Source organism: Salvelinus fontinalis, chromosome 4 (assembly GCF_029448725.1).
Source record: "Salvelinus fontinalis isolate EN_2023a chromosome 4, ASM2944872v1, whole genome shotgun sequence".
Taxonomy (NCBI): Eukaryota; Metazoa; Chordata; class Actinopteri; order Salmoniformes; family Salmonidae; genus Salvelinus; species Salvelinus fontinalis.
Genome location: NC_074668.1, coordinates 6,191,042 through 6,205,689, shown reverse-complemented (window position 1 = coordinate 6,205,689; position 14,648 = coordinate 6,191,042). Strand labels below are relative to the sequence as shown.

The following is a 14,648-nucleotide window of genomic DNA, read 5'->3' as shown; positions in this document are numbered from 1 at the left end:
AGGAGTAGCCTAACAGCCAGGACTCACGCTGGACTAATGTCACCATATCCTGGGTGCCAGGTGGTTTCTGCTCTTTTGCCAACTCATGTATTTGTCACACCAAACAATAGCTTGACAACGATGGAGTCAAAGATCTTGGACCGAGGGGGGGGGGGGGGGGGGGGGGGCTACCAGCTATAACCACATTACACAACACACAAAGCACCGTTACACTGCAGAACCATTGACAAGAATCCCTTTGGCCAGTTATAATGAGGTGTAAACAGGAAGCAGAAACATTTCTGTATATAAACGATTGACAGATAAGATAGATAACCCCATAAATAAACACATAGTAAAGTTAAACATGCGTTACCGTGTGAACATCTAGTGAAGAACATGAGCAGGTTTTTTTTTATTATTTTTTACAGCTCGGGGAACAACGATGCCATTTACAGAAAGACGACGGATTACTTTATTTAATAAATAACACTGCTTCTCTTTGGACAAATATATTTCTTCATAATAATAAAAAAAATAATGAAAACTAATTTTAAAAAAAACTTGATAAAAACGGGTGGTAACAATAACATGGTAGATAGTAAGTACAGTACAAACTGTATAAATTATAAAAACACAAACCAAATGTATAAATAAAACATCTAAAACTGAACTAAATGTATACCTTTTGTCTCTTTAAAAAATATATAAGCATACACATATGGACTGTACAGTATGAACATGGTTCCAGGCCTAAGGACTGTCTCTCTAGTGCAGACCAGGCAGGCAGATTGATAGACAGTCTATCCAACCAATAAGGATAAGGAGGACAGGTGGATATGATAGACAGCCTATCCATCCAATAAGGAGGGGAGGAAGATAGACTATCCACCAATGAGGAGGACAGGTGGATATGATTGACAGTCTATCCATCCAATAAGGAGGACAGGTGGATATATGACAGACAGCCTATCCATCCAATAAGGAGGACAGGTGGATATGATAGACAGCCTATCCATCCAATAAGGAGGACAGGTGGATATATGACAGACAGCCTATCCATCCAATAAGGAGGACAGGTGGATATGATAGACAGCCTATCCATCCAATAAGGAGGACAGGTGGATATGATAGACAGCCTATCCACCAATGAGGAGGACAGGTGGATATGATAGACAGCCTATCCATCCAATAAGGAGGACAGGTGGATATGATAGACAGCCTATCCATCCAATGAGGAGGACAGGTGGATATGATAGACAGCCTATCCATCCAATAAGGAGGACAGGTGGATATGATAGACAGCCTATCCATCCAATAAGGAGGACAGGTGGATATATGACAGACAGCCTATCCATCCAATAAGGAGGACAGGTGGATATGATAGACAGCCTATCCATCCAATAAGGAGGACAGGTGGATCTGATAGACAGCCTATCCATCCAATAAGGAGGACAGGTGGATATGATAGACAGCCTATCCATCCAATAAGGAGGACAGGTGGATATGATAGACAGCCTATCCACCAATGAGGAGGACAGGTGGATATGATAGACAGCCTATCCATCCAATGAGGAGGACAGGTGGATATGATAGACAGCCTATCCATCCAATAAGGAGGACAGGTGGATATGATAGACAGCCTATCCATCCAATAAGGAGGACAGGTGGATATGATAGACAACCTATCCATCCAATAAGGAGGACAGGTGGATATAAATCGTGTAGTCCTGATCTTCCTGCTCCTCCTCCTCCTCCTCCTCTTCCTCCGGGGCTTCTGTAATGGCTAGATGGGAGAATATATGGTAGCTGTTGTATAAATATGGACCACAACAGCAATGTAGCAGTAGAGTATTTCCTGAACGTTCTCAATAGCCCCATATTCCTCCACGGAGGCCCCAGTATAGCCATGTGGTGCTGTTATGTTTCAGGGCAGAGAGGGGACTTGGCACTGAGTCATCCATCCCATAATGATGAAACATGGTTTACATAATCTAGGTCTAGGAAGTCAGGGCCATAACAGCAGAGCAGCGGGTGACGCAGGATGGGGATGGGGGATGGGGGAGGGGAGGGGAGGGGGGGGGCAGGGCGATCTGAGGGTTGAATGGTTCAGGTCTTTTTTTGGCAGCAGAATCCTGAAAGCAGACAGTCAGACAGCTGGTTTTTGTTCTCGTTGTTCTTTATGTCTCCGTTTGGTCTCAGACACAGTACAGTTGCTGCCATTGGGCGGAGAGTCTCTATGTGTCGCAGCTGTTCGACCTACGACCTCTACCAAGCAGGTCACGAGCCAGGCCAACCAATCACACAGCTTTGAGGTATTTTCTACAGGATAGTTATTTTTTGGGGAGGGGGGGGGGGGTGGATTGGAAAATAAAAAAGCAACACAGGCAAGAGCGACAGACAGTCAGTCCCTCATCATCCAATCCAAATGAATCTGTGTGTCTGATAGGCAACAACACATTCACTACAATTAGCACACAGAGAAGTCAATGCATACAGATAGTATACATGTTAATTGACTAGTGGCAGACAGAGAAAGAGAGAAAGAGAGAGACTGAGGGGATGGTTGAGAAGTTATTCTTCAATCCCATTTCAATTCCTTTCAATTCAGGAAGAACACCGACATTCCAATTTCCAATTCACTTCAACGCTTTTCAATTAACAACATTTGGAATTTGAATTTAGTTCATTTTGTTAATTGACTAGAATTCTAATGGATTTGACCCCAACCATGGCTTCTTCTGTTTATTATCTGCAAAATTGTAAAAGTGCCACTTTCCTCTGCCCCATGAGGTGATCATGACTTTGGTCCCTTTGTGGAGTTGTACTCCACACATATTTTGAGTTACATTTACATTTAGGTAGTCAGTCAGAGCATAGAATAGTGTAGTAGGAGGATATCCAGATTTACGCGTCATGATGAAAAGTAAATGAAATCATCGTTGACCTATAGTGGCTTGGCATGTGACACATTCTTTTCTTAAAGGCTTTTTTTTATACGGCAGGTAGCCTCAGTTTAGTGAGTACTTTATTTAAGGAGGAATGGCTCAAAGTACGGGTGGAAAATAGGTAGTCTACATGTTAAGGTTCACCTTAAATAATCTTAGCTATAAATGGCACCAACGTCGCAATGACCTTACGCACATATATGAATGTATGTAACTGTTTTCACTCTGACTCTATATTACATGTTAACAGAGCGGTGTGTGTTTTCATTCTGACTCTATATTACATGTTAACAGAGCGGTGTGTGTTTTCATTCTGACTCTATATTACATGTTAACAGAGCGGTGTGTGTTTTCATTCTGACTCTATATTACATGTTAACAGAGCGGTGTGTGTTTTCACTCTGACTCTATATTACATGTTAACAGAGCGGTGTGTGTTTTCATTCTGACTCTATATTACATGTTAACAGAGCGGTGTGTGTTTTCACTCTGACTCTATATTACATGTTAACAGAGCGGTGTGTGTTTTCACTCTGACTCTATATTACATGTTAACAGAGCGGTGTGTGTTTTCATTCTGACTCTATATTACATGTTAACAGAGCGGTTTATGCCACTACAGTGCATTTTGAATTACTGACTGATTACAGCCAACAACAAAAATATATATATATGTAAATACATCATTATTAAAATATAATTAGCAGTGTGACCATGGAATTTACAAGCTGTAAAGATATGACCATTATGTGGCGGTCTAGAAGAAAAAAAAATATTTATAAAAACTATAATATTGAGAGAAAATAAAACTGCATCAAAAGTAAAATAAATGTCCAGTGTTTAAAGATTTCTACTAAATAATTAATTACAATATGAGTGAAGTCATTTAACTTCCCAAAAAGTTTAGATTATGTAAAAAAAGTAGCTGTTCTGTTTTGGAATGTTGTGGGCGTGTACTGGTCATTAAAAATATTTATGCGAGTAAGCTGATTGGCCAGCTCATCCTCCTCAGGAGTATGACATGACACTCTGTGAGGAAATAGTAATCAATTTTAAAACAGTCAGTTTGAGACAATTTTTAGGTGGCATTTTTGAAGTATTTTATCTCAAATTTATGCTTTGGGAAAATAAGCGTGTAGGATAAGTCAACAACATTATTTTGGTATGAGTTAACAGAATATGAACTTTTAAAAGGGAGATTTTCCCTGGACAGTTACTTTAAAGGCAACCTGCTAGAGTACAGCAGGTCACTATGGGATTTCCATGACCACTAACTCATCTAGACTTGAAATACAAGGATTGTTTTAATTGCAAAAGTTAGCCTCCATAAATGCTTGTTTGTGTAATGACGTCAGCATATAATCTCAACAACTTCCAAGAAATAGTTTTCTTTTGAACTATCTTTACCTGTTGATATATTTTGTTTATTCACTTTTTTGTTTATTCTTTTTTTATTTTTTTGCTAAAAAAAAAGCGCTGAAAAGTTAAAGAAGCAACAGACGAAATCATGCAAGTTATCTCATCTCAAGTCCTTTCAGATGTGTAAACTGAGCTGTGCCGAGTGGGTGGGCAAGGAGGTGGGGGGTTGTAGGGGAGGGGGCTCAAGAAGAGTCAGGGGTGGGATTGGTGTCAGGGGGGGTTGGTGTCAGGGGGGGTTGGTGTCAGAGGAGACTTGGTGTCAGGAAGGGATTGGTGTCAGGGGGGGTTGGTGTCAGCGGGGGTTGGTGTCAGAGGGGGGTTGGTGTCAGAGGGGTTGGTGTCAGGGGGGGGTTGGTGTCAGAGAAGACTTGGTGTCAGGAGGGATTGGTGTCAGGGGGGGGGGTTGGTGTCAGGGGGGGTTGGTGTCAGGGGGGGGTTGGTGTCAGGGAGGGGGTTGGTGTCAGGGGGGGTTGGTGTCAGAGAAGACTTGGTGTCAGGATAGGATTGGTGTCAGGGGGGGTTGGTGTCAGCAAGGATTGGTGTCAGAGAAGACTTGGTGTCAGGAAGGGATTGGTGTCAGGGGGGGTTGGTGTCAGGGAGGGATTGGTGTCAGGGAGGTTGGTGTCAGGGGGGGGTTGGTGTCAGAGGAGACTTGGTGTCAGGATAGGATTGGTGTCAGGGAGGGTTGGTGTCAGGTGGGGTTGGTGTCAGAGGAGACTTGGTGTCAGGGAAAATTGGTGTCAGGAGGGGGTTGGTGTCAGGGGGGGGGTTGGTGTCAGGTAGGGATTGGTGTCAGGGGGCGGTTGGTGTCAGGGGGGGTTGGTGTCAGAGGAGACTTGGTGTCAGGGAGGGATTGGTGTCAGGGGCGGATTTGGGTCAGCAAGGATTGGTTTCAAGAGGAGACTTGGTGTCAGGGTGGGATTGGTGTCAGCAAGAATTGGTGTAAGGTTGGGATTGGTGTCAGCAAGGATTGGTGTCAGGGAAGATTGGTGTCACGGAGGGATTGGTGTCAGCAAGAATTGGTGTAAGGTTGGGATTGGTGTCAGCAAGGATTGGTGTCAGGGGGGATTGGTGTCACGGAGGGATTGGTGTCAGAGAGGGGGGAGGGATTGGTGTCAGGAGGAGATTGGTGTCAGGAGAAGATTGGTGTCAGGTGGGGATTGGTGTCACAGACGAATTGGTGTCACGGAGGGATTGGTGTCAGAGAGGGGGGAGGGATTGATGTCAGGTTTGACTTGGTGTCAGGGAGGGATTGTTGTTGGGAAATAACATAGAATTGTCTCTCTCAGTGGTGATTACTTACAGTTGCAAGATCCTGAATGCTTAACTTCCAGGAGCGTTCCCAGAGAGCAGGCAGTCTGCTTCATAACACACTCTGACGGGTAGGTGGTGTTGTCGCTGGCGCACACCGCCTCGTCCATCCGGCTCTCCGGACACGCCTCGTCACAGAGGGAGCAGCGGCCTCGGCTCATCCTGGCATCCCACAGACACTTCTTCCCCGTGCTGCACTGGATGTCCTCGCACGACTTGGCCTCTGGAGCCAAAAAGAGAGAGGAGAGGAGAAGAAGGACGGATCAGACGGACGCCTCGTTGGTGCTGCTTGGCACGTCACCATGAAACCGTAGTGGTTAATGAGTCATATCCTATGTTTCAAGTACCCATGTAGTAGGGAGGGAAAAGCTTCCTGGGAAAGCTTCCCAGCTGTGGTGTGGGTAATGTTGCCAACTTCTAAACAGCAGCAAACTACAAAGTAGTGCCAGCCTTGTATCCTGAAATGGACCTCCAAAGTAAATAAAGATTCTCTGCTCTGAGAACCTCAATTTATGTGGAATGTTGGCAGAGAGAAGTAGCCTATGAGGTACAGCCTACACTCAGACAATATTGTTTAAGATTGCTGTATTTTGTCCAAGTGTACACATGGTATAAAGCACATTTGACAGAAACACCCCAAACCCCTACCTCTAGATCTCTGTGGAAAACACTTGAAACACAGAGCAATCAGAACAACCAATATTTGGGTAAAATATCAGGATCGGGCTGCCTCTGTAAAGTTAGTGTCAGAGGTTGGGACAGGTTTAAGCCCTACGGTTAAGTGTCAAGTGTCTAGGGGATCGTGTCTATAGGGTAGTGTCTATAGGGTAGTGTCTATAGGGTAGTGTCTATAGGGTAGTGTCTATAGGGTAGTGCCTATAGGGTAGTGTCTATAGGGTAGTGTCTATAGGGTAGTGTCTATAGGGTAGTGTCTATAGGGTAGTGTCTAGGGGATCGTGTCTATAGGGTAGTGTCTATAGGGTAGTGTCTATAGGGTAGTGTCTATAGGGTAGTGTCTATAGGGTAGTGTCTAGGGGATCGTGTCTATAGGGTAGTGTCTATAGGGTAGTGTCTATAGGGTAGTGTCTATAGGGTAGTGTCTATAGGGTAGTGCCTATAGGGTAGTGTCTATAGGGTAGTGTCTATAGGGTAGTGTCTATAGGGTAGTGTCTATAGGGTAGTGTCTAGGGGATCGTGTCTATAGGGTAGTGTCTATAGGGTAGTGTCTATAGGGTAGTGTCTATAGGGTAGTGTCTATAGGGTAGTGTCTATAGGGTAGTGTCTAGGGGATCGTGTCTATAGGGTAGTGTCTATAGGGTAGTGTCTAGGGGACAGTGTCTATAGGGTAGTGTCTATAGGGTAGTGTCTATAGGGTAGTGTCTATAGGGTAGTGTCTATAGGGTAGTGTCTAGGGGATCGTGTCTATAGGGTAGTGTCTATAGGGTAGTGTCTATAGGGTAGTGTCTAGGGGATCGTGTCTATAGGGTAGTGTCTATAGGGTAGTGTCTATAGGGTAGTGTCTATAGGGTAGTGTCTATAGGGTAGTGTCTATAGGGTAGTGTCTATAGGGTAGTGTCTAGGGGGTAGTGTCTATAGGGTAGTGTCTATAGGGTAGTGTCTATAGGGTAGTGTCTATAGGGTAGTGTCTATAGGGTAGTGTCTATAGGGTAGTGCCTAGGGGGTAGTGTCTATAGGGTAGTGTCTATAGGGTAGTGTCTAGGGGATCGTGTCTATAGGGTAGTGTCTATAGGGTAGTGTCTATAGGGTAGTGTCTATAGGGTAGTGTCTATAGGGTAGTGTCTAGGGGATCGTGTCTATAGGGTAGTGTCTATAGGGTAGTGTCTATAGGGTAGTGTCTATAGGGTAGTGCCTAGGGGGTAATGTCTATAGGGTAGTGTCTATAGGGTAGTGTCTATAGGGTAGTGTCTATAGGGTAGTGTCTATAGGGTAGTGTCTATAGGGTAGTGTCTATAGGGTAGTGCCTAGGGGGTAGTGTCTATAGGGTAGTGTCTATAGGGTAGTGCCTAGGGGGTAGTGTCTATAGGGTAGTGCCTATAGGGTAGTGTCTATAGGGTAGTGCCTAGGGGGTAGTGTCTATAGGGTAGTGTCTATAGGGTAGTGTCTATAGGGTAGTGTCTATAGGGTAGTGTCTATAGGGTAGTGTCTAAGGGGTAGTGTCTATAGGGTAGTGTCTATAGGGTAATGTCTATAGGATAGTGCCTATAGGGTAGTGTCTATAGGGTAGTGTCTATAGGGTAGTGTCTAGGGGATCGTGTCTATAGGGTAGTGTCTATAGGGTAGTGTCTATAGGGTAGTGCCTATAGGGTAGTGTCTATAGGGTAGTGTCTAGGGGATCGTGTCTATAGGGTAGTGTCTATAGGGTAGTGTCTATAGGGTAGTGCCTATAGGGTAGTGTCTATAGGGTAGTGCCTATAGGGTAGTGCCTAGGGGGTAGTGTCTATAGGGTAGTGTCTATAGGGTAGTGTCTATAGGGTAGTGTCTATAGGGTAGTGTCTATAGGGTAGTGTCTAGGGGATCGTGTCTATAGGATAGTGCCTATAGGGTAGTGTCTATAGGGTAATGTCTATAGGGTAGTGTCTATAGGGTAGTGTCTATAGGGTAGTGTCTATAGGGTAGTGTCTATAGGGTAGTGTCTAGGGGATCGTGTCTATAGGGTAGTGTCTATAGGGTAGTGTCTATAGGGTAATGTCTATAGGGTAGTGTCTATAGGGTAGTTTCTATAGGGTAGTGTCTATAGGGTAGTGTCTATAGGGTAGTGTCTATAGGGTAGTGTCTAGGGGACAGTGTCTAGGGGACAGTGTCTAGGAGACAGTGTCTAGGAGAAAGTGTCTATAGAGTAGTGCCTAGGGGACAGTGTCTAGGGGACAGTGTCTAGGAGACAGTGTCTAGGAGACAGTGTCTATAGGGTAGTGCCTAGGGGACAGTGTCTAGGGGACCATGTCTATAGGGTAGGTGTCTAGGGGTTAATGTCTAGGGGTTAGTGTCTAAGGGTTAGTGTCAGGGGCAGTGGTGGGCAACTCCTTAGCAAACACAGCTGAATAAGGAGAAGTTTCCATTCTAAACTGAAAATCATGATTAGGTGATTGGAGTCAGATGTGTTAGCTGGGGCAAAAGTGTGACACCAATCAGAACCTTGAGAACTGGAATTGCCCACCCCTGGTCCAGGAGGTAGTGTCTGGGGGGAGGGGCTAGGAGGTAGTGTCTGGGGGGAGGGGCTAGGAGGTAGTGTCTGGGGGTAGGGGCTAGGGGGTTGTTTTTGGACAGACCCACTATGCTGTCTCCTGCAAGTAAGCATTTCACTGTAAGGTCTACACCTGTTGTATTCGGCGCACGCGACAAATACACTATGATTTGATGTTTAGGCCTACTGACTGATGTTCCCAGGAGACAATACTGACTGATGTTCCCAGGAGACAGTAGTGGCCGACGTTCCCAGGAGACAATACTGACTGACGTTCCCAGGAGACAATACTGACTGATGTTCCCAGGAGACAATACTGACTGACGTTCCCAGGAGACAATACTGACTGACGTTCCCAGGAGACAATACTGACTGACGTTCCCAGGAGACAATACTGACTGACGTTCCCAGGAGACAATACTGACTGACGTTCCCAGGAGACAATACTGACTGACGTTCCCAGGAGACAATACTGACTGACGTTCCCAGGAGACAATACTGACTGACGTTCCCAGGAGACAATACTGACTGATGTTCCCAGGAGACAATACTGACTGACGTTCCCAGGAGACAATACTGACTGACGTTCCCAGGAGACAATACTGACTGACGTTCCCAGGAGACAATACTGACTGATGTTCCCAGGAGACAATACTGACCCATGTTCCCAGGAGACAATACTGACTGACGTTCCCAGGAGACAATACTGACTGACGTTCCCAGGAGACAATACTGACTGACGTTCCCAGGAGACAATACTGACTGATGTTCCCAGGAGACAATACTGACTGACGTTCCCAGGAGACAATACTGACTGATGTTCCCAGGAGACAATACTGACTGACGTTCCCAGGAGACAATACTGACTGATGTTCCCAGGAGACAATACTGACTGACGTTCCCAGGAGACAATACTGACTGACGTTCCCAGGAGACAATACTGACTGACGTTCCCAGGAGACAATACTGACTGACGTTCCCAGGAGACAATACTGACTGATGTTCCCAGGAGACAATACTGACTGACGTTCCCAGGAGACAATACTGACTGACGTTCCCAGGAGACAATACTGACCGATGGTCCCAGGAGACAATACTGACCGATGGTCCCAGGAGACAATACTGACTGACGTTCCCAGGAGACAATACTGACCGATGGTCCCAGGAGACAATACTGACTGACGTTCCAGGGAGACAATACTGACTGATGTTCCCAGGAGACAATACTGACTGATGTTCCCAGGAGACAATACTGACTGACGTTCCCAGGAGACAATACTGACTGACGTTCCCAGGAGACAATACTGACTGATGTTCCCAGGAGACAATACTGACTGACGTTCCCAGGAGACAATACTGACTGACGTTCCCAGGAGACAATACTGACTGACGTTCCCAGGAGACAATACTGACTGATGTTCCCAGGAGACAATACTGACTGACGTTCCCAGGAGACAATACTGACTGATGTTCCCAGGAGACAATACTGACTGATATTCCCAGGAGACAATACTTACTGATGCATCTCCCCTGATATGCTACTCCTATGGATCTGCCCAGGAGACATGTGGCCCTCCTCAGATGGCACGCACTGGCATAGATGATCCCGTCGTTGCCACACAGGAACTGATCCGGTGACCTCTGTTCAGGGCAGATCCGATTACACATCACACAATATGCGTTATTCGTCTGGTCCACGACGCACGTGGAGCTTCCTGGGCATAACACGTCACGGCAGGTCTCTGTCAGAACAAAAAGTAGTAAAATTAATGCAATGCTTAAATATCTGCATGAGCTAAAAACTAACCATAGCTATATTCAGATGTCTGGTAGACACCTGCTGTGAATCAACCATGACTTAGTGGAATCAAAGAATATGCAATTGACCTCTAAAGGCCACTCACTAAACACACTATTTGGGGCGGCAGGGTAGCCTAGTGGTGAGAGTTTTGGACTAGTAATCGAAAAGGCTGCAAGTTTGAATCCCCGAACTGACAAGGTGCAAATCTGTCCTTCTGTCCCTGAACAAGACAGAACTGTTCACTGTTCCTAGGCCGTCATTGAAAATAAGAATTTCTTCTGCCTAGTTAAATAAAGGTAAAAAACACTTTGCAAATGGCGCGTTTTCTACCTACTTATTCTCCAATTTTGTAATGCGCCGTGTTTTGCTCATCCCCGGTACTTTATCGAACACCAGACTGAATCCAATTGATTGTTGTATATGAATAATATGGGCTATGTTCTGCTTTACGCATGACCTGTTGGTTTACTTACTCTTGCATTTGCCCTGGTACTGTACTTCCAGGTCCAGATGGACTTTACATTTGGACTTGAGCAACGCACACTCGTCTTTGTACGTCTTTCCATCCGACCCGCAAACAGGTCCTTTCCAAGTGACGTTGGAGCAGTCTGGCGCGCAGACGCAGCGTGGCTTGCTTCTCCTGTTCATCTTGCATCTCTTTCCAGGTCCACAGTCCACGTTGTCGCACGTTTCTGGAGTGGAATAAATGTCGATGTTCTTCAATTATATTAAATATATGGAGAACAGACATTGTTCAGATGCAATTAGGTTTAGCGACAAAATGTGTCTAATTTATTTTCACTTATATTTATTAAACGAAGTTAAACATTGTCTTATGGGACATGCTTTCACTCTAAAACGACGATATGAAATATTATTATTAGCCATATTTTGTGAGCCATATCATATAAACATCCCTGTACCTTTGCAGGGTATGCAGTTGGGGGCTCCGCCGTTAAAGATCATCCACCGGAACAAGGTGCTGTTGGGTACATCCTCCTCGGTCCATGACGTCCCCAGCCTCCCGCTTCTACAGCATTCCTCTCGGCTCATCCCCGGTACGTAGAGCACCTGACACCTCCCGTTCTTCCCCTGCTGTAACCAGCAGTTACCAGCTGGAAACAAACACAAATTAGCCCAGTCTTTTTAAAGTCTGGCTTACTGACTGACCTGATCCAGACACAACACGTCAGTCAGCCAGACTCTCTCTCTCCCCTCTCGCTCGTATTTGGTCCGTTTTTTCCCTCCAATATCATGCAACAGTTGTAACACTTTCTTATTCAGTCACCAATAAATGTTCAATACCGACAGATGGCCAGTAGGATACAGCATTGAAGAAAATACTGACCTTTAAATTAGATTTTATATTGATTTTATATAGTGTTGAGTTCTCCGTGTTCACAGAGCAAACAGTTCAACAATCTAGTTCTATTGCCTAATCACATCATGTCACAAGTTCTAAAAGTCATCGAAGTCCTTCTTGGCCTCGTCCAGGATATAACTGTATTCTTGACAGTTCTTGACAGCTCTTGATGTATCAACGCTCGAACAGTAAAAAAACATGATCTTTACGAATACAGTAGTTGTATAAACTTTTGTTACAAATATCTATGAGCATCCCTGGTCTCCCAGCACCCATTGAGACACGTCGATCAGAGCAGTATTTAACGAATAGCTTCCAAAACAAGATTTTGCCGAAATACACATAAAGACACTAATAGGTTACAAGTGATTTTGAACCTTTTTTTTTTTAAAGGGATGCACTTAAATCGCAGGCTACGTTGTTGATATTTATTTCGATGGCAAAAAAGGGACAATTTCTGTTGTACGAGGTCAACTAGATGTATCGTTATCAGCACCAACTGTATTTGATTCCTAACAATGTAACAAAAGCTAAAAAAAAAAAAGAAAGAGAGTCCTGATCTCCATATGGCAAACATAGCGTAAATCCTGTCCTTGTAGATATACAAGTAAACGTTTAGCAATATGTTTAGATAAATTACATTCTTATACGTCAAATAATATGCGGTCGAAAAAATTTCAACCACTAAATCTCTGACTTGCACTCCAATTCTATCTCAGTTTGAGGTAAATGTATTATACAAGGCGCACTGCTATGACACGCAGTTATACTTGTTACATTTTCAAACTATTTTATAAACGACTTCCATGTTCGTTTTACGGAATGTTATAGTGAGAGCTTCCACACCAACAAATCTGTGGGCATGAAATTAATACCCCACCAAAAATCATACCATGTGGCTCGATTGTGTGGGGTTTTCAAAAGTATAACAATAATATCCCTTTGAAACTTTCTGCCACCTGTTTGGTTGGCAGTCATTTTCTACACGCTCCGTCTGATAGTAGCTGATAGCTCCGTCTGATAGTAGCTGATAGCTCCGTCTGATAGTAGCTGATAGCTCCGTCTGATAGTAGCTGATAGCTCCGTCTGATAGTAGCTGATAGCTCCGTCTGATAGTAGGAAACTTCAAACCAAATGGAAAGAATGTTGACATGTCCCTTTGAAAAGTCTGGAACTCTGTCAACGTTCCAATCTACACCAGGACGCAGACAGAATAGGCTACAACTGGTAAAACACGTTTTATTAAAAAAAATATATATGTAAACAATTTTTATCGAAAGATTTGGAAAATAAATAACATACCTTGTACTTTTTGATCTTCCATGAAATGACAGAGCCATATCAATAGTAGAAGCATCCCCGGTTGGAGCTGGAGTTTCTGTAGCATCCTGAGCATGGTGCTGGAGACGAAGTGAAGTGAGCAAGGTATCGGCTATTGACACTAGCGGATAAAGCGGACAGAGTACATCGGTTTAAAGGTGGCAGTGAGTGCTGAATGAATGTCAGTCTGAGAATGCAGCGTCTCTTTTTAAAATCTATAAGGGGTCATCTGTGGTGGGCGGTCTTCTGGTCGGTAGGGGAGGGGGTGGCGGAAAAGGGAGAGGGAGAAAAGGGATTTTTACATTACACGTAAACTTCTTTCATTATTTAATCAGGTGATTAGTCTCAACTTCCTCTGTCTGATCACAGCAGTTTGATAAATGTACACTTGGTAGCAGATTATTAGTACACTTGCTTAATTGCTGTGGTGTAAATTTAAAAAATGAATAGCAGAGGACCAATTGGACGTGGATACATTCAGGTCGCAAATAAATTCATTTTCACGAAATACCAAAATCTTAAAAGAATCTATCATGTTTATTAAAAGTACTTTAACTGTTTATTTCAATGTGAACTCTTAATCATTTAAATAGGCTACATTTAATTAATTTATATATTTTTGTTGCTGATTTATTGATAGTTTATAGGTGTGCTATAGCGATTATAACGATAGTGCTCCTTATATGAGCGGCTATGGCTATAGACTAAATACAAGTATAGGCTTATTAGGCAGCCATAAATTATTTATAATAGCCTCCTAAAACTCTCTCTACTAACACTAGGTGTAATTATAATAGTAATAACACCAGCAGTAGCCTAATTGTAAAGTATTGCTAGGCTAATAGCAATATATCTGTATCCGTATTTCATTCACATATAACAGACAAGTCTATCACGTGTGTGCGCACCGCCAATTCCCCAAACTTCAAATGACTTGGTGATAACTGATACATTTTTTTTCCATCAACTGCGGATGGATGGTGTTAATCTTTTAATCAGAGTCCTCTATTGGAATGAATGACCTCTCTCCGTCCCGCATGACAATAATAGATTGCAGTGTACAGGGAGGAACGCTAATATTAGATGAGGCAGTTGTTTGGGTTTCCTTGTCAGGTCAAGCTGATAAATATAACCAACCCTGTTTCCGAAGAGGCTTCAGAGTGAAGGAGAGTATTACATTTCATTGAATGAAATAGTCTCTAGGCTAGACGAGACTAGACCGTCAACTCTCCCAACCCCCACCCAATGGAACGCAGAACGGTCTTTACAGAGGTCCGCGGGCGACCTCTTCTGCAGACTGTCGGC

At 44.0% G+C, this 14,648-nt stretch overlaps 1 protein-coding gene across 2 annotated transcripts; it reads right to left on the bottom strand.

Annotated features, from left to right (window-relative positions):
• Positions 1–7: 7 nt before the first annotated feature.
• Positions 8–13,536, bottom strand: LOC129853023 (follistatin-A). 2 transcript variants are annotated; one of them, XM_055918658.1, is made up of 6 exons: positions 13,326–13,536; positions 11,584–11,775; positions 11,134–11,352; positions 10,377–10,601; positions 5,650–5,880; positions 8–1,765 (listed from the first exon to the last, which is right to left on the bottom strand). In XM_055918658.1, exons 1-6 carry the CDS (start codon positions 13,417–13,419, stop codon positions 1,665–1,667), a joined length of 1,062 nt encoding a protein of 353 aa, XP_055774633.1. In that variant the 5' UTR covers positions 13,420–13,536; the 3' UTR covers positions 8–1,664. The 2 variants fall into 2 exon arrangements, with proteins under 2 accessions (XP_055774633.1, XP_055774634.1); XM_055918659.1 differs by lacking the exon at positions 8–1,765 and adding an exon at positions 2,068–2,301.
• Positions 13,537–14,648: the final 1,112 nt, after the last annotated feature.

What these genes read in the sequence shown, in the direction of transcription:
- LOC129853023 (XM_055918658.1), bottom strand. Translation starts at nt 13,419, where the DNA reads ATGCTCAGGATGCTACAGAAACTCCAGCTCCAACCGGGGATGCTTCTA. An exon ending in CAACTGCATACCCTGCAAAG is followed by an intron (nt 11,353 to 11,583) that starts GTACAGGGATGT and finishes ATTCCACTCCAG; the next exon opens with AAACGTGCGACAACGTGGAC. An exon ending in ATATCAGGGGAGATGCATCA is followed by an intron (nt 5,881 to 10,376) that starts GTAAGTATTGTC and finishes TTTTGGCTCCAG; the next exon opens with AGGCCAAGTCGTGCGAGGAC.